General features: G+C 40.3%; 3 protein-coding genes across 5 annotated transcripts; 1 reads left to right on the top strand and 2 right to left on the bottom strand.

Annotated features, from left to right (window-relative positions):
* Positions 1-52: 52 nt before the first annotated feature.
* Positions 53-3,309, bottom strand: LOC121724423 (nuclear receptor-interacting protein 3-like). Its single transcript, XM_042110989.1, has 7 exons — positions 3,024-3,309; positions 2,003-2,164; positions 1,771-1,853; positions 1,419-1,558; positions 1,256-1,308; positions 1,061-1,158; positions 53-816 (listed from the first exon to the last, which is right to left on the bottom strand). Exons 1-7 carry the CDS (start codon positions 3,297-3,299, stop codon positions 792-794), a joined length of 837 nt encoding a protein of 278 aa, XP_041966923.1. The 5' UTR covers positions 3,300-3,309; the 3' UTR covers positions 53-791.
* A 600-nt stretch (positions 3,310-3,909) lies between these two features.
* sinhcafl (SIN3-HDAC complex associated factor, like) lies at positions 3,910-7,840 on the bottom strand. Of its 2 annotated transcripts, none has more exons than XM_042110994.1 (6): positions 7,729-7,840; positions 6,705-6,869; positions 6,445-6,544; positions 6,194-6,308; positions 5,917-6,064; positions 3,910-5,656 (listed from the first exon to the last, which is right to left on the bottom strand). In XM_042110994.1, the coding sequence occupies exons 2-6, from the start codon at positions 6,830-6,832 to the stop codon at positions 5,446-5,448; spliced, it is 702 nt and encodes a 233-aa protein (XP_041966928.1). In that variant the 5' UTR covers positions 6,833-6,869; positions 7,729-7,840; the 3' UTR covers positions 3,910-5,445. The 2 variants fall into 2 exon arrangements, with proteins under 2 accessions (XP_041966928.1, XP_041966929.1); XM_042110995.1 differs by lacking the exon at positions 7,729-7,840 and adding an exon at positions 7,641-7,708.
* A 973-nt stretch (positions 7,841-8,813) lies between these two features.
* znf143b (zinc finger protein 143b) lies at positions 8,814-18,763 on the top strand. 2 transcript variants are annotated; one of them, XM_042110950.1, is made up of 16 exons: positions 8,814-9,314; positions 10,720-10,835; positions 11,178-11,270; positions 11,369-11,461; positions 11,626-11,706; positions 11,906-12,099; positions 12,746-12,814; positions 13,605-13,721; positions 13,822-13,897; positions 14,011-14,136; positions 14,483-14,662; positions 14,862-15,089; positions 15,731-15,870; positions 16,277-16,435; positions 16,865-17,002; positions 18,443-18,763. In XM_042110950.1, the coding sequence occupies exons 2-16, from the start codon at positions 10,724-10,726 to the stop codon at positions 18,524-18,526; spliced, it is 1,890 nt and encodes a 629-aa protein (XP_041966884.1). In that variant the 5' UTR covers positions 8,814-9,314; positions 10,720-10,723; the 3' UTR covers positions 18,527-18,763. The 2 variants fall into 2 exon arrangements, with proteins under 2 accessions (XP_041966884.1, XP_041966885.1); XM_042110951.1 differs by lacking the exon at positions 8,814-9,314 and adding an exon at positions 9,521-10,609.
* The last annotated feature ends 346 nt before the right edge of the window (positions 18,764-19,109 follow it).

Below are 19,109 nucleotides of genomic sequence, written 5' to 3'. Positions count from 1 at the left end.
AGAAACCATGCTTGATCTTTGGTGTTGCAAACTCAGAGAGCCATGACAAAAGTTCACCAAGGGGGTTTATTTATTGCGTCTGTGACAAATACACCAAACACAGTGAAAGGAAGTTGTATCCATCATAGCTACTGAAGCCAATAAACAACGGCATACGTAATTAAAATATTCTTTCTTTTCTATATAAAAAGCGGAAATAGTCTGCTTTGGAATACATAAAGCAACACATACAATAAACAATATAAATACTCTGGTATTCTAATATCAAATATACTTTATAAAACATGTATTTAAGAATGCTTATACTAAATAAATAGCATATAATCTAAATAAAATCACATAAATACCCTGTATCCTTTTAAGTAGTTTAAAACAACATCTTAAAACTACATTTTTCTTTTTTTGCATTCCAATATTTTAAACAGGTTTAAATGACCAATATATAATAGAAGTTCAACAATTTCTAGAAGTGTGATCACAAAGAAGAGTGTATGACGAAAGTGATTTTCTCTCTGTGTCAGTGTGTGTTGAGGTGCTACTTGATCTTCATCTATAATTCATCAGTGCTGTGGTTGGATAAACATTTGGACACAGGCGGACAGACACAAAAGGTCCGGAGGAGAGCTGTGTTGGATGATTGAGAGGTGTCTTTGATACATAAACCCATTTGGATTCCCACCTCTTGGATGCTGAATAATGCCAGTGCTGAAGGAGTGCCACATCTGAGCTGTTCTATTGTGCCAGAAGAGGGCTTTGCGGTCACAATCTGCAGTTATGACGAAGACAAACATTTACATTTGTCTCTCTCCAAGTACGCTGTAGTTAGAATGGGAGAAAAAGGCATATAATTAGATCATGTATGATCTGATGAGGGGCATTTTTCAAATTTAAGACACTTAGATGCAGATGTATTTATGGAAATGACAAAAGGTCAGCGGGAAATTGCCAGGCATGAATTGTGCCTCATAAATATGGTTCAAAAGATTAATTTTCAAATATACTCATTTAGAATAAATACCAATAATTGCAATAATACAAAGAGAATCAATCAGATTCTCACCTTCCCACCAGAGGGGTGCCTTTGCAATTTGAGAACCGGACTTGTGCTCTAGTGCTTTTTCCCAGAGTAAGCGTTTGCTTGTCTGTGTCAATCACACACTGTGTAATGACAAATGATAAACGTAATTATTTACACAAATTATTGTAAATCTGCCACATGCTGAGGAATGGGGGAGCAGAGAGCGGGCAGCTTTACCTTAAGAGACTTCAGCGTCCTGGTGCCAAGGGATACCAGTGGCTGTTCATTTTCTGCAAAAACACAAATGATCTTGACAGTGTCCTGTCTATAACTGAACATGTTGATATGGTTGGTTTGTATTCAGTTCATCAACACTGAAGGTATGCTTCGCAAGGCTTACCCACAACTGTGAAGGTACAATCTGTCCTTACTTGCCCAAAGGACAAGTTCAGGTCAACGTGTCCTTGTGTTTGCAGGTTGCCAACAAGTGTGCTATAACTGTCTTCCTCTGTTCTGCTTGAGGCAACCTTCTCCTTTAAGCTAGTTGGAGCAGATGTATAACATATCTTTTCAAAGCGCTGTAAAGGCATATTATGTAAAGTACACTGAATGATGACGCCAATAATACACAATGGTGACAGCCATAGACTGTATATATAGAACCATTTCTATATATTTCTATTTCTGTATATATAGAACCAGTTCTATATACTGTATACCGCCTATGGTGACAGCTATAAGGAAGATCTTACCCCAGTTTCTCCAAGCTAACTGTCGTGATTAGGTTGACTGCACAGCCTGTATCAACAAGAATCACTAACTCTCGACCACCACACTGTAGAAACAATGATAAAGAAATACTTGAGGTTGTAGAAGAAAAAGAAAGATTCCAAATGTATGCTATGAACTATTTAGACTGATGAAGATGTGGGCTGACAAGGGCTGAGATGCAGAAGATTTTCCATTAGGCCATGCCCCCCTCACCTTGCCAACCACTTGTATTAGGTCATTATCGTCCTCATCTCTCCCGGTACAAAGAGTGCGACAGGGATTGTTTTGATGCTGCTTAATCCCATGGTTGTTGTTGATCTTGCTGCGTGACATATTAGCTTCCAGAAGACGTCTTTGGAGAATGTTATGTGGTTGCTGTATTAAAACAAAAACAAAACAAAAAACAATCAAAAAAAATAAAATATTGACACAGGTATTGGTTGGAGCCTTGAGCATTCTCTCCTCCTGGGGCAAATGAGATCAAAAGTTAGAAAACTGATCAATGACAGTATGAGGTCTTTTACCTATTCTTAATACCTCTTAATCAATTGCTTCCTGCCCCCCTCCAAATTGTAGAGCTACTTCTTCCAATCTATAGGTACCTAATTTTACAATCAGGACAAGTGTTGCACTCTGGGTGATTTGCAGATATAGCAACGCTAAGGCACAGTCGGGAATGGGATCTTCAGTGGAAAATGACACCTTCAGGGTCTGCAGCTGCTGATTGGCACTGTGCAACCGGGTAGGCCTATTCCCATAGACATTAGACATAATCCATGCCTATCCCTAGATTCCTAGAAAATGTAAAACTAGACATTCTCAATAGGCTAATAAACAATTTTGCAAATGCAATATCAATGATCAATAGCCTAATGATAAACAAAGCCTAGCCTAGCCTATAATACAAACCATAACTCATAAGAACCGCTTAATTAACTAAGTCCTATGCTGAATTTGGACCTCTTGAAATATCCAAAACTATCATAGGAACGGAGAGTAGGCTACTGGGCAACTCATTCCGCCACTAATGAAAAGAGTCTTGAATTTGACCTAGCGTTTATGGCTGGTCGACATAACAGACGCTCATCAGAAGACTGTAGGCTAAGGCTACAATTAATTTAGGCTACACTTACGTAGTTACATAGTTATCTTATTAGATTCTTGGTTTAGATAGATATCTTATTACCTTGCGTGATGACAAGCATCCTATGATAAGCTACTAAGGCTTGCTTACCATTTCTTTTGAGGTTCCCAATTTGTTAAGCCCGTCCAAGGGCAGCAGGTCGGCGGAGTCTTTGTGAAGAAACTGAATTGCCTGTTTAATCCGCCGTTGCTGTCGAAGTGCGGCTGCTTCTATAATCTCCATGGAAGCGCTAGATTGTTGCTGCTGCACTCCAGAGTTCAAGGCTGTGTGCAGTTGTCTAGAAGGACACACGACAGATGCTGTGTGTGAGCCGTCTATGTGTGTGAGCACACGACGAGAATATTTGGGATGGAGTCCCGCCCACATGATAGCTGTGACGCAAGACTTCATAAATGTTGTTTGTAAAATACTAAAAGTAGGCTAAGCTTTTGAAGAGGTTTGTTTTGTTAATGCAGACTCTGCATTCAACATAACCTATAGTTTTGGAGAGGTCTATCCAATCTCAAAATCATGGCAGTTCTTGTTTGTTTTGGTTACAATTACCATGGTCAAGGGCAGGCCACCCGTGTCGAAGGCTATCCTGCGGGCATGGGCGGAGGGTTTGAAAACAAGAAACACAGTAGTAAAGAAGCCTATTATAGGCTAATCTTTTTTTTTTTTTTCAATTTCAACTGACTAAAGAACAGAGTGTCTGTACTGTAGGTCTATAGGCTACTATAACCTATACAGCCATTGGTAGGCTATAGACCTTTGGTTGTTTGATGTGGGATTTAGCATCAGCCAGCCCTGTTAACATCTTTCATTCTAATCCAACAAAGTATACCACTGTGGGTGATTTGAAGTACTGATGATGACAGACTGGTATTGTATTGTGAATTGTCAATTAAAAATTTGAAAAAGAATATGCTACTGTCATAGACTGTATAAAATAATAAGTACACCCCTTAAAGATGGATAATCACACAATAAAAAACACTTAAGATGCAAATAGTTCCGTTTATTACAATACAAAGGTATAGTTAAGGTATAAAAAAATAGTATCTGCTTGAACATTGGTCATTTAAAGATTCACAAAAGTGCACTATAGGAAGAGGTAATGGACAGCATCAGGTATGTACAAAATATTTTGAAAAATAAATAATAAATTACATGTGGAGACTCAACACTGGAGAACAAATAAAGAGCAGTGACCTTCTAAACTATACGTTTCTTTAAATGTAGGACTGGCAAATGCTTGAATGGCATTCAATTTTGAATTTCGCAACTATGGGTGGGGTGTGTATTAACACAAGCCATCATTTCAGCATTTTATGTATTCTTATTTCATAAACCATCTTACAAACACCTACCAAAGGACTTTTAGTGTTATGGTGAGTACATCTTTATTCTGGTGGAGCAGTGCTCAGCTCTTTAGGTCTACAAAAAGACCGCGACTACATCTGCATTTGCAGTAACTGTGACAGGACAAAGGATCATACACACATTCAACAGGTCTGCATAAATAACAAAATCCTGAGGAACAAGCAGAGGTCTAACTGTGGGTCTGAGTTGAAGGCAGTGTCATGAAGTCTTTGCTAAGCTTTACATTTATGTTTTCAAATCCTTTATACGTCGAGTTCACAATATGAACTCCCTGAGCTTCTACACATGAACGATAAATTAATGTCAGCAAATCATTATTCATATTTTAAAAAAATATTTTAAGAGTTTTGATGCCATTTGGTCAGTGATATACACCATTTAAAAACATGATAAATAATAACAATAATAGGGAAAAAAATCAATTCTGACAGAAACGGAACATAAAAATATACTCATTAGAGTCAAAATGCTGCTTTAAAATAGCCCATCATTACACAATCCTGCAATACCACGTACACCGTTTTACAACATGGTCTCCAACACATGGATGACACATGATTGTATTTTATTTTTACATGCTGCATATGCTTGGGAGATCATGTACTGATACAACCACTCTTTTCTGTTAAGTTACCCGAACTAAAGCCATTGTTTTCCAAAACCACCCTGAGACCTGGCAATTTTACAATGTACACAAATGAAATAAGAAACAATCCCTTGAGAGTATATGCCCTATAGCTGCGCAGGAAAATTAGGCTTACAGTCTATAAATTCAATAGAAAAAATGTGCTTTGTTCTGTGCTTTAACACACACAAAGACAAAAACTACAGAAGACAACCAATTATCTGGCTTACATTAAGTACAGTATAAAGACTCTTTACAGTCCAAATGAAATAGATAATTCCCTTTTGTGGGTAGATCAGGAAAACTATTCCTATAAATAGTTGCTAATGCCCAACTTTTTTTTTTTAGTTTTTGTTTTCTTAAGAAAAAAAATATAAATCAAAAAAATATGGCATTTATTACAAAAACAATTCCACTTTAGGAAACTAAAGGTTTTGAAGTCCACAAAATATAGTGTGCCTCACAGGTGAAGTCTTCCACTGGAGACAAAACTAGAGGCACCGCAGGAGACAATCGCAAGGTGGATCACCGAGTCTCCTTCTGGTCCTCCCCAAGCATAGAGGACGGCACGTCTGTGATGTCCCCGACTGGTGAGTACGCCTCAGCTACACCGTCTTCGAGCTCTGGAGCAAACGTTTTCTGCTGTCTGGAGCGGCAACAGGGCTTGAAGAGACGGGGGTCGATCATGACCTCACCAAAACGGCCCTTGTATACAATACCACAGCATACCTTCTGCCTGCAAGAGAGGAAGGAAAACCAAAACTAAAATTTCTGTCTAGTCCCTACTCATAACTAACAAAAAGTAAGGCTACTGGCCCCAAAGACTTTTCAATGCACTTTAAAACAGTGTTCAGGCTTTGCCTAACAGCAATGCTTGTGTATGTCCTTTATTTATTTATTTATTGCTGTGTGTGACCTTAAGGAATAAATAAAGTGATTTGAATTAAAGCAAGACGCTATATCTCCAGACTAAAGAGGTGGAGATTCTTCCATTACCTTTTCCAATATGAGAGGTCCAGGAAGGAGAACATGGAAGGAGCAGTGCGTCTGTGTTTTGACTCCACGTCTGACCCGTCGTCTGAATGGTTACTGTAACTTGGTGACTGAGACGGCGAGGTACTGCACGTGCTGTGAGCATCGGAGTCTGTGAGGGACAAATCAAAAACTAACTTTATGAGGAACACTTCATATTAGCTGTACCTATAGCACCTACAGCTACAGTTCACAGACTTATCTGCTCACATAGTTTACCAATTGCAAGCCAGTTACTCACTCTGTCTGCCAAGCTGGTGAAGCCTCTTCAGTCTGGCTTTAGACTTTCCTTCAGAACTCTTGATCTTCTTGGGCTTGGGTGGCTTGTACCCAGGGCCTGCTCTTGCATCCACAACCTGTACATTACATACATACATACACACATACAAGTTAACATAGAGTCTGTATTTGAAATGTCTAAAAAAAAACAAAAAAAACAAACAAACAAATGTTTGAGTAAGATTCTATAGTAAGAAAACTCATCAAGCTTACATGCTTCCAATTCTTCTTTGATCCATGAGGCAGCTTTTTCCATCTTTTTACTAACAGGACACACGCATTGCAGATATCTCCCACACGGTCTTCTGATAGTCTACAAAAATAATAACCTTTATTTAACCCTGCAACACGCTTTTACAAAACACAACATTTTACACACACACACATACATTTTATATATATATATATATATATATATATATATATATATATATTATTTTTATTTTTTTACAAAATCTTATGATTATTCTTACCCAAAGCAGAGTCTGAATGTCTCCTCATATCTGCTACTATCTGTGAATCTTGAGCTGGATGACTTTGTTTTGCATATGCAACAGCCCTCATTGCTGCGATATATCTTGGTCTTGTAAAACCCAAACATCTTAAAGTAGTCTTGAAATGATGACGATGAAATAGCCCTGTAATGAGATGACACATTTGAGATGACAACATCAGTCACACTAAGCAATTTCCCTGTTCAGATGAGGGCAGCCACTACGAAAATGTCGCTTTCTGGACTATTATGGACCTGACGGTACAACATTTTTAAATGCATCTCAACACGGCAACAAGTCACAATGGGTACGATTGCAATCAGATTATTGAGGATTTTAGAATAACCTGAGAATCATTTTACATTTCAAAGTAATGACTGGACACTTCCACATCCACCCAGCTAACCGCCATCCAATACAGGATTAGCAAAGGAAGCTAGCGCCAAAAGTTGACGTTTTCACCATACGACATGCAACAAACATCGAAATGGCCGGTACGTCATCAAACAATTAAATACAAGTCATATAAGTCGACAGAAAGACCGTCAAAGTGATAGTTGGCGAATTGCTAACTCAGGAATTCTGTATGGAATCCATTCATGATGCGAGTCAAAGCAAAAGGGGCTGCCTTAAGATTGTCTGCTAACAAAAAAGCGGGGAGATGCATTCCCAGTGTAACGTTACAAGCCGTCGCAACTTTTCAAACGAAGACTTAAACATGATAATTTCAAACGGTTATCAACGACTGACAAACACTGTAGCAAAATTCGTCAAAACGTCCCTCCCAAATGACACTTAAAAGTAGCTTCTGCAATTGTGCCACGATCCGCACGTTCTCCCATTGTTGTGCACATTTGCCACCTTGCCGACATGCTTCCAGTTTTCTAACTGACATAACATTATACAACGACATACCATCCCCTCTCACCACTACATCCAGCGTTCTCTGACAACTACTCCAGACTTAGGTCACAACAAAAAAGATAACAACAAGTGTACTTACCAAAGAAATAACTTTTAATCTTCTCTATTTTCTGGTCGAGACACCGCGCATGCCTTACAACTACTACTGAATACAGCTGGACATTATAATATCATTAACATAATAGTAGCGCTAACGTAGGTCCCAAATACCATATATGGTATTCAAACGTTCATTCAGACATTCAAGTAACCAATGAGAACCTTCGATGGGAGCATTTTAAAAATGGTGCATTTGGGGAAATGAAGTGGGAACAATATACTTTCTTTCAAATTTGTGACTTGTGTAACTACATTTCCCATAGATCATTGCGAACAAACTGTTTCAAAACAGACGTCCATTGTTCTTCAGTGTGCTGTGAAATGGCGCGAATAGTAGAAATTAATGTAAACACTGTCAAAATCGGGGGTTTATCGTTACTGCTGGTTCCAGTGAAGACTTCAAGTATCCATATGAATTATGAAGTAAGAAGTCCAACAAATATTTTTTAGTTCGGAAAACACCCTATGTTTATACCTTGGAGAAGATCTTGTGCGGTCTAACCCCTCCCCAAATGGTCCCCATTTCACATCTGTAGATGAACCACAACAAATCTGCCAGTAGACTCAACAGTAAAGATCTGCCTAGTTCGTTTTATTTATAATTATTTTATTTCATTTTTTTTTTTCTCCGTAAAGGACTCAAAAGAGCTCTGTGTGGTAGTTTCAAATTTTTTCATTGTCAAACCTCATGTAATTTACAAGCTCACATGCCACACAAACGTAGCCCTAAATATAAGCACAGATCTGAAACAGACATGAATAATGTCACCTTCATTTCCCCAGTATGCCTAAATGAACTATAAATGAACTGAATAAAGGCCAATTTAACTATAGCCCGTGTGCGCAGTAATACAACATTTAATCTTGAGAAAGGTCCTTAATAGCAGCCTTGTACAATATGGACAGAAGTCAGTTCAGAAGTTCACCATAATAATATGAACAGTATACACGTTCTGATAAAATACTGATAAGTTAACGAGGTTTTGGACCCAGTTAAAAGAAGTTTTTGCTCAAATCGATAATGCTCCCTCAGGACATGGTTCTCTGAATACTGCATTGCCCATACAACCTAGCTCCACATTTCTTGAACTGCCTCACAAAATGGCTGACGAGCACTTCCCAGAAGCATGGGCAACTTTTGTTGTTTGTCTAGCCAACTAAACATTACACTGCTGTTATACGACAACGATTTAATTACTGGGGTATGTATGTACGTTAAATGGGCATTCGGAGTCGTGAAAAACAACAAAATGGAGATCTATAATGTATAACTACAGTTTTAATCGTCAGACAAAACACCTCGAAGACCAGAATGGCGCCTAAGCGGTGCCCCTGAACCAGGATGACGGAGCCTGTCTTTGCATTGACATTACAGTGGACAAATCACAATACACCACAGAGGTGTCTGGGACTTGCAAAGCCAATGAAATATCGACTTTGAAGGGCTAGCACTTATGTTGCGAGGGAGGACGTTTTCATACATGTTCCAGGGCACAAATCAACAGCTAACGTTTCCTGCCCTGATGCATGGTGGTCGAACGAAGGGATTGTTGGAAAATTTCGGAGGTTAGTATATAAATGTGTTTTTACCCAGTGTGCCTTATTTCCTCAGCCATCTCCTAGCAAGAAATCCAACTATGGGAAATGGCATGGGAGACTTAATAGGACTGCTAACAAATAAAACGAAGCTTAAATGATGCGAAAGTTAAATGTTTTATTTATTATTGGCTATTGGACAGCAGCGTTCATGTTGCTTGCAACATATAACAACGTTGCGTTCTGATGCGTTGTTTCTCTTCTATACCATTTGATTCATGTTAGCTCATGATAGCCTTGCAATGTTACATTTTAACTTAGGCGCACTCTCGAGTAATTAGTTGGCGCGAGGTGATCTGAGTCAGTGGTATTGTTTGCAGCAATTTCAGATTTGAAGCCGAAAAAGCAGTAGCCAATTTCCGCGTAAAAGCCATGCTCAGGGATTGTGTCTGAGGCTAACGAGTTAGCTAATGCTAGCTTTACATCAATTAGGGCAACGGTAGCAGATACGGCATTTGGCCGTTAGCATGTCAAGCTAGGTATTTCCCTGGGAAAGTATTACATAAGCAAAGGGCTAACGCTAGACATGGCCACTATAAAATATCAACATAAGGCCGTGTCCTACTGAAGTATCAACATAAGGCCGTGTCCTACTGAAGTTTTGAGATGCGTGATGCAAATTATGATATCACGTTGTATTTCATGCACAATGTCTAATAGGTTTGCTAGCATTAGGCTTAATATTATACTATGTGTTGAGAACCAAGGACTATCCTAGGAAGCGTACTGTTTCATAAACTGGAAATGTTTAGCAAGCTGCATTGAATCTAGACCAGATCTTTATCGTATCAATAATGCAAACTTTAAAGTCAACTACAAATGTATGTGATCCGATTTGATGATAGCAGGTATACAACCTGCACACATTAGAACCCTTCAGACTGTCATTATTAGTCATCATTTTCCGAATGACGTTTCATTTTGTCTTTATCCTTGAGAGTGAAATGCGCTGTCATGATTACTGTTGTCAACCTGGCCGGTATGTGCACGAGATGGTGGTAGAAGAGGTTCACTCAAAACATGTCTGGGTTCCTCTGTCACAGACATGAACCAGTTTTGTCTCTAGCCACTTTGATATTCAACTAAACAAAACCCCTTATCAAACAGTCTTAACACATTTGCCATACAATATTCACTGCTAAATATGCGTTTGTGAAATACTATGGTTCTAAATATGATCCAAAACATCTAGAAGGTGCATTACTTTTTCATTCAAATGGAAGTGATGTCTATGTTTCCTCTAAAAGTACTCTGCACGCTCAAAGGTTTAGTGCCCCATGATGAATTAAAATATCTCAATGGAGTAATTTCTATGAGTCTGGATGGTGTTTTTATACTCTAACTGTAGCTCTTGTTGTATGTTTGTTTGTGACAGACAGATGATGCTCTTGGCCCAAGTGAACAGGGATTCTCAGGCCATGGAGTTCCAAAGTGTAGATGGGGATTCCCAGCAGGTTACCCTCTGTCTAACAGAGGCTGTGACCGTGGCAGGTAAGGCCTCAAAAGCCTGAAGCCTATGACAACCTATTGATGCTACTAACGAAACAGAACATTTCAATATCACATTGTCCTGTCACCTTGTTTTTTTTTTTTTATCATGTGATCAGACATAGATGGGTTACTCTGTATACCCTACCACATTCTTTCCAAAAGAGACAAGTTGAGGGTTCCAACTTAGATTGTGCGAATTCGACTTGACTGTTTGCTTATATAAATCTAACCTAACATCAAGTATCAGCAGAAGTAACAGTTGTATTTCAGAAGGTCTACAGTTGTAGTGCGTAATGGGATGTGCAAGACAGTGCATGGACACATAAGCATTCTGTGTTACAGATGGCGATCACATTGAGAACCTGGATACAGTTAGCCTGCAGGCGGTGACACTGGTTGATGGGTCCACAGCGTACATACAACACAACCCGAAAGGTACAGCCAACCCTTCACACGTTATTCACACTGTATGGATTTGGTTTGTGTCCATAGGTACAGGCTGAGTAACTTTACCAACTCTTTTGCTCTCACAGTTCTCTCAGACAGCAAACTGATGGAAGGGCAGGTGATTCAGCTTGAGGATGGCTCGGCTGCGTATGTTCAGCACTTATCCATGCCTAAGTCAGGTACTTGTGGCCTGTATTTTGGTTTTACTAATTCAAGCTTTGTACTCTGATTGTGAGAGACAAGTAAAATCCTAATGGATATCAGAAGACCTATTGGTATTTAGTGTGTGTTTACTTTCAAACATGTGACTTGAATTAGCTTAATAGTATGCTACAAATTGTAGGTGGTGAAGGCTTGCGACTAGAGGATGGTCAGGCGGTACAGCTTGAGGATGGCACAACAGCCTACATCCATGCACCCAAAGGTAAACATGTCTTACGTACTCTCAGACTACTCTTATTGTATTTACCTCAACTCTGTTATTTCCCTCTACTCCTCTTCTGTCTCATCATATATCAAATGCTTCTCACTCACAGCTTACAGTAAGTTGTGTGTAGGTAAGATAAGATAATTATTCGGTTACAAAAAATGATTGGATGAGTGTTGTCTGTATGTGTATTCAGAGACGTATGAGCAGAGTGGGTTGCAGGCGGTTCAACTAGAGGACGGCACCACGGCCTATATTCAGCACACTGTCCACATGCCCCAGTCCAACACCATCCTGGCCATCCAGGCTGACGGCACTGTAGCAGACCTGCAAGCAGAGGGCGCCATAGATGCTGAGACGATCAGTGTGCTGGAGCAGTATTCTGCTAAGGTGCATCATAGGGTCCCCACCCCATCCATAGTCCTGATATATGGTGGATCGCATGTGTTTGTTTAATGTTGTCATTGTCATTGGTAATATGGCTATACAGATACAGTCCATTCCCTTTTCAAATTGGAATTTAGATTCAACTGTCATTGTGAAGAGTACATGTACAAAGACAACAAAATGCAGTTTGCGTCTAACCAGAAGTACAAAAAAGCAGAAAAGTGCAATGTGATATACAAAGTATAGACAGGTGTTGCATAGACAGATAAATAGTGCCATGGAGACAGTAGTATACAGTTGGTTTACAGAAGATGGTTTACAATGATATACATTAAATATAAATATGTGCAGTGTATTAGCAGTAACCTTATAAGAGCAGAATAAATATGGATATTCAGTATGAACTGTGTAGACAGATATGTACAGCTATGTGCAGTGTGGTAACAGTACCATTGTAGTGCAGTGTGGTAACAGTACCATTGTTATTACCAGAAACGGTAACATTAGAAGAGTAGTAAGAAAGTATATGTGCAGGATGAATAGTATGAAGCAAAGATTCTAGAGCGCTGTTCAATTGTGGTGAAGGTTGACACTTCTGTATTTCACTCTGTGTGTGTGTGTGTGTGTGTTTTGTTTATCCATATTAAAGGTAGAGGGCTCCGACTGTGGCTCAGGACTGCTGGGTAGAGGAGACAGTGATAATGGTGTCCACATGCAGGTATGGTACCTCTCCCCTGCCTGTTCTTACTTCTTACATAGTGTCCTAACCGGATCCGAGCGACTGACTATCTTGTAGCATTCGGTGTTATCTGTCTACACTGAATCCGTTAAATAGGCCCTTCTATTGCGTCATATTTGTCATTTAAAATAGCAGAGCAACGCGAGCGACAGAAACAAAATAGAAACGGGGCGTCACGTCACGTGTCATGGCGCTGCTCGCGTCGCTTGCAGTCAGGACACTCCAAATGAAAACAATGTATTTTAACGGGTTTTATCGCTAATGTTCGCTTGTATCACGTCCAGTTAGGACACTGTGTTACTCATCCCCCAGCCCCCCCACCCCCTTCCCTCACGTCCAGTTAGGACACTGTGTTACTCATCCCCCAGCCCCCCCACCCCCTTCCCTCACGTCCAGTTAGGACACTGTGTTACTCATCCCCCAGCCCCCCCACCCCCTTCCCTATTTGGTGTTAGTACTGCTTTCCTCCATATCAAAATGTAACAATACTGATACAGTGGCATGGATAAACTCCTTTCTAACATGAAGAAACCAAACTCCTCGGGAATGGATAAACTACATGGAAAAGTCTGGATATTTTGCTCATAGAAATGCATACACCAAAGGTCAAAACCCCCACAACTTCTTTTTTCAAAGCTATATTAAAAAAACAGCATTCTTAGGAAGTCAGTTTGGAAAAAGTTTGGAATTTTTTGTGAATAAGGGACAAGCACCTTTATTATATTCAGGCAGGAACAGCAGTTGTTAATGATCACCTGCTGGCTCTTAGATTGTGCTGCAGGGCCAGGACTCGCGAGCCACCCGAGTGCAGCATGTGGGAGAGAAGACATTCCGCTGTGAGCACGAAGGCTGCGGAAAGCTCTACACCACAGCACACCACCTCAAGGTCAGAGTCCCCTTAAAGCCCATGTCAATGGACACTCTATGGTCACACTACTTTATTTAATATTGAAATCTGTGTGTGGGTGTGTGTGTGTGTGTCACAGGTACATGAGCGATCACACACAGGGGATAAGCCGTATTTGTGTGAACATATGGGATGTGGAAAGAAATTTGCAACAGGTGAAGTGGATTTGTCGTCATTGTTGTTTGTAGTTTTTATTAGCAATTGTGCCCAGTTTCATGTCATTGTAAGTTTGTCACTCACACCTGCTTACCTCTGTGACGTTTACCAGGGTATGGGCTCAAAAGTCACATCAGAACACACACAGGCGAAAAGCCATACCGCTGCCTGGAGACCAATTGTCATAAGTCCTTTAAAACATCAGGAGACCTGCAGAAGCACACACGGACACATACAGGTACTCTTGTCCTGCCATGTCTTCGACACACAGTAGGTTTTTAGACTTACAAATCTCGGAACGTTTTGGCATATTTATTTCTATTCAAGATTGTATACTCTCTGTATGCCTTTTCATTTAAAAATAGCTTAGCGGGATTAGTCTCTGTTTGACTGAAAATGTTTGAAATCATAAACCTAAAAATCTTCCGCTGCAGAATCAAAGAACTTGATAAAAAAATGGTCCAACTGTCCAACCAGTTGATAGTGTCCGTCTCCAGTATGTATAGAGTGGTCTTGATCTTGAGTGTTTAGGTAGCGGGCAGATTCAGTCACGTTAATGAAATGTTTCCTCCTGCTTTCCATAGGCGAGAAGCCGTTCAAGTGCCCGTTTGAAGGCTGTGGCCGCTCTTTCACCACTTCCAACATTCGCAAGGTGCACATCCGCACACACACGGGGGAAAGGCCTTACTACTGCTCCGAGCCTAGCTGTGGGAGGGCCTTCGCCAGCGCCACCAACTACAAAAATCACATGAGGATCCACACAGGTACACACTTGTTTTTTTTTTTTGAGGGCCTCTTTTCTTTTTCTTTTTCTTTTTTTAAGTAGTGGATGCAGAACAGAAGGCTGTGACGTCTATAATTAATTAATAGACTAGCACAGCACAGGATACTCGGTTTCTCACCCTAAAACATTGAGCTGAACGTTGAACTAAAATGTTTCATTCTTCCCTTGCACTGTCACAGGAGAGAAGCCATATGTATGCACAGTACCTGGCTGTGATAAGCGCTTCACTGAGTACTCCAGCCTGTACAAACACCATGTGGTCCACACTCCATGCAAACCATACAACTGCAACCACTGTGGGAAGACATACAAGCAGATCTCCACGCTGGCCATGCACAAACGAACGGCACACAATGACACTGAGCCCATTGAGGAGGAGCAGGAGGCCTACTTCGAGCAACCCACAGGTTTGACACGCACACAGAAACGTCTAAATCTCTTTGGTTGTAATGCTGATGTCATGCCGCCAGTGATGTTACCTCAGAGGCATATGGATGCATATTGGTGATGCACAGGATAACTTTTAGAGCAATGTTACTGGGCAAACACATTACCGGTTCCATGTGGTCTAATGATTATTTGCCTACTAAAGCACTCCAAAGAAAAAAAGGATGATGAATAATATCCTATTCCCTTTGATATATGCCATCAATTTTGAATGATTAATTGTCAGTAGGCAAATAATCATGATCATCCAGTCAGAACACATTCTGGTTATGTTGTGGCTCAGCGACATTGCTCAAGAAGTTGCCGAAAGGACAGTTTACACCATAACTATATAGCAATTCAGACCAGTAGCGTGTATTCTGTCCAACCAGAGTGTATTTTTTTACGCTTTGCGTCTATATTTAGATTGTTTGCACACATTAAACACGTTGTTACGTCACATTAAAATTGAAGGCAGTGTTAATTAATTCATTTACGTCTTGCTTGCTGTGTAAATTCCCAGTAACAGTGCCTTAATGTAAAACATATATCCTAGGCCCTTGGTTAAATTCCATTTGGCTGCTAACAAGTCAGCTGACCCGATTTGTTTTGTCATACTTAGAAGCCATGGATGATCCCAGCATCACCTTCACGCCCACGGTGGTAGAGGATGACTCGGGGTCTGAGCAGGTTGCCACAGGAACAGCTGAGCTCATAGAGCAGCAACATGTGGCCCTTATCACGCAAGACGGAACGCACCAGGTGAGCAATTCTGGACTCCACCCTATGACTCATTGTAGTCAAAATCAGCTGTTTCGGCCGAGTATGCTGACGCATGCAAAGCATTTTGCTATGATCATTTGTGGCTCACAAGCAAGGTCCACATACATTATACAAAGACCATACATAGGCAATATAAAATACATACATAGGCAGTATAAATACAATAGAAAATTCACATAAAATGTTAATGTTTGTTGTAAACTGTACTACTCAAAAACCTGGTTTGCAAGGCTTACATTATGACCACTATTCAAGGAGAATCGTGTGGCATTGCTGTGAACTGGCTCTTTGCAAAACACTTCTTATAGCTTTGCAACACTTTCTATTTACTAAATGAACTGTCGGATAGTAATGAACAGTTTTGTGTTTTTCTTCGCTTTCTTAGGTCAGTCTCTCTCAGGCTGACATGCAAGCCATGGGTGGCACGATAACCATGGTAACACAAGAGGGGACGACTATAACCATCCCAGCCCATGAGGCAATGTTGGCCTCCGGAGGGACGCATTCTGTTACCATGGTGACCGCAGATGGCACTGAAGGACAGGTATGGGATGCTGAAGCTCATGTGTTAATAACCATTTAACATTAACATTTCTTATAGTTGGGAGGTATACAAAGCACTGAAGCTCATGTTAATAACCATTTAACATTAACATTTCTTATAGTTGGGAGGTATTTACTACTAAGTTTGTCCAGAAGCTTTAGATCCACATAAAAATGTGCTATGTGGTAGAGCAGTTGTATTGTTACCAGATGACAATCAGTAGGTCCAAGTTTGAATCCCGAATCCACCGTTGCAGGTCTTTGTGGCTTTGGATAAAAGCATCTGCTAAATGCCAGTCACTTTTTTTTTTAAACTTTACTTTAAATTTAGTCATTAATGTGCTGTCATTGTTCATCACAGTCCTACTCTCTCTCTGTTTGTGTGTGTGTGTGTGTGTGTGTGTGTGTGTGTGTGTGTGTGTGTGTGTAGGTGGCCATTGTCACTCCGGACCTGTCTGCGTTTCAGACAGAGGATGGAGAGTTGATGCAGGACCAGGATCAGCAGATGGGAACTCCCCACCCTGTCACACTGCTGGCCACCTCCAATGGCACGCACATCGCTGTGCAGGTATAGCCCCACAGGCTACATAACCTCTCTGCACTCTACACAGCTGAGAATAGCTTTTTTATTTATTACCTGAGGAGAAACCCGAGCGATATGGCCTAAAGGAACATGCGTCAAAGACACCCCCCAGCCCAGCCCCAAACGCACATGCGCACACTTTTACACAATCAGGTTTTTTTCTGGTTTACATTAGTGCTGTGAACCTGTTTAGAGTACATGCCCCTTCTTCTTTATCATCTATTTGGCTGCTTGCATCACATACACACACACAGGGAGGCTGCAGACAGCACTGTATACAATACATGTGTTTGTTTACGTAAGGGTGAAGTTTTTACTGATTATCTTGTTCATTCTAGAGATTGTGGTCGTGATTAAGTTAGTATGTTAGTTAGTTAAGTTAGTAAATGTTTACATAAGGCTGCTGAGCAAGGGGAATGGTATATTTAGTATAAGTATAAGTATACATACTCTTTTGATCCCGTGAGGGAAATTTGGTCTCTGCATTTATCCCAATCCGTGAATTAGTGAAACACACACAGCACACAGTGTACACACAGTGAGGTGAAGCACACACTAATCCCGGCGCAGTGAACAGCGGCGATCGGGGAGCAGTGAGGGGTTAGGTGCCTTGCTCAAGGGCACTTCAGCCGTGCCTACTGGTCGGGGTTCGAACCGGCAACCTTCCAGTTACAGGTCTGAAGTGCTAACCAGTAGGCCACGGCTGCCCAAAGTGTAACACTGCATTAATAATGTAGGTGTTAACAGACCCGGCTTTAGGTTTTGATAGTCATTATGAAGAGTAATACTTGTAGAAAGAAATAGTAAAAATGGGAATTGAAATGAGCAGTAATTGCAACACATTCCAAGTTTGTTAACCATTTGGAAAAGCCCAGAGATCTGTTATTCACACGTGATGCTACTTTTGTATAGTTCCCTTGGTAATTCCCTTGGTAATTTGCTGTTAGTGTAAGTTAAAACACTGTTTGTTTGCTAAACATTGCATGTGATGCCTTCAGAGGAAAGTGATCACCTCATTTCTCAGTGTTATGCTAAACATAAACCAGCCCCAGACTGTGTTCATCCTGTGATTGACGACGATAAATCCACTCAGGGACTCGCGAGCTGATAAGGTCACTCCAATGACCTCGTCAGCAAAACAAAGGAGCCCCACAGGGGCCCTCTTTACAAAGGGGCTGGCACATATTAGCTTTTAGAGTGGCCATTAAATCAAGTCAGATGGAGTGATGCAGTACCATCCGTAACAGTTTAACTTTTTCCCTTTGCTTTTCATAATCAGTAGGTTTAGTGAAATTCACTGTAAGTAGGCCGTAGGTGATGTCATTTAGGAACTAGGAAGGCAGTGAAGAATAAGATCATTTTGAAAATGTGTTTGTTTTTTGTGTCTGATTTGGTTTTCTTGCTCCACTTTTTTGTAATTAACAGCTTAGTGATCAGCCTTCGCTGGAAGAAGCCATACGAATTGCCTCAAGAATACAGCAAGGGGAGACGCCTGGACTTGATGACTAACAGACATCCAGATACATGAAGCTTAGAGACTATGACCTGGAGTCTGGGATGACCTAATCAAAAATCATTAGACCCTGAACCATGATTATAATGATCATATTTGAAAATTAAGATATTTTTGTGTGAGCAGTGTACATATGTTTTAAAACTGGAGTTTTCTGCTGTACAGATTTATTCAATACTGCTGTTGAATGTATGGATTATTATCAACAAATTAAAAACAAATCTACTGTCTTATAGTAGAAATAATCCTTGGAATCCCCCCCCCCCCCCCCCCAGATTTGACATTATTTAATGAATTTGGATTTGTTTACAAATTAATTTTACACTTATGCACTTTGAGGAGGTAGATTAAGTCATTCTAGTACCAATGGCGTTAATATTGCAACGGCCTACAAGATAACATAATAATGGCCTAGATCAAAGACTTCACAGAAGAAAAGAGCAAAACGAAAATACAAGAAAAGCAGGCCCAGAAGTTAATTAAGTATGTGAGAAAGACAATTTAAAAATATAATTTTACTGATAATCTTTTCATGATTAGGTTTAGCTATCGAAACGGGGCAAGTTTCTTACATATCAA

Source organism: Alosa sapidissima, chromosome 11 (assembly GCF_018492685.1).
Source record: "Alosa sapidissima isolate fAloSap1 chromosome 11, fAloSap1.pri, whole genome shotgun sequence".
NCBI lineage: Eukaryota > Metazoa > Chordata > Actinopteri > Clupeiformes > Clupeidae > Alosa > Alosa sapidissima.
This window is presented reverse-complemented; position numbering and strand designations above follow the sequence as displayed.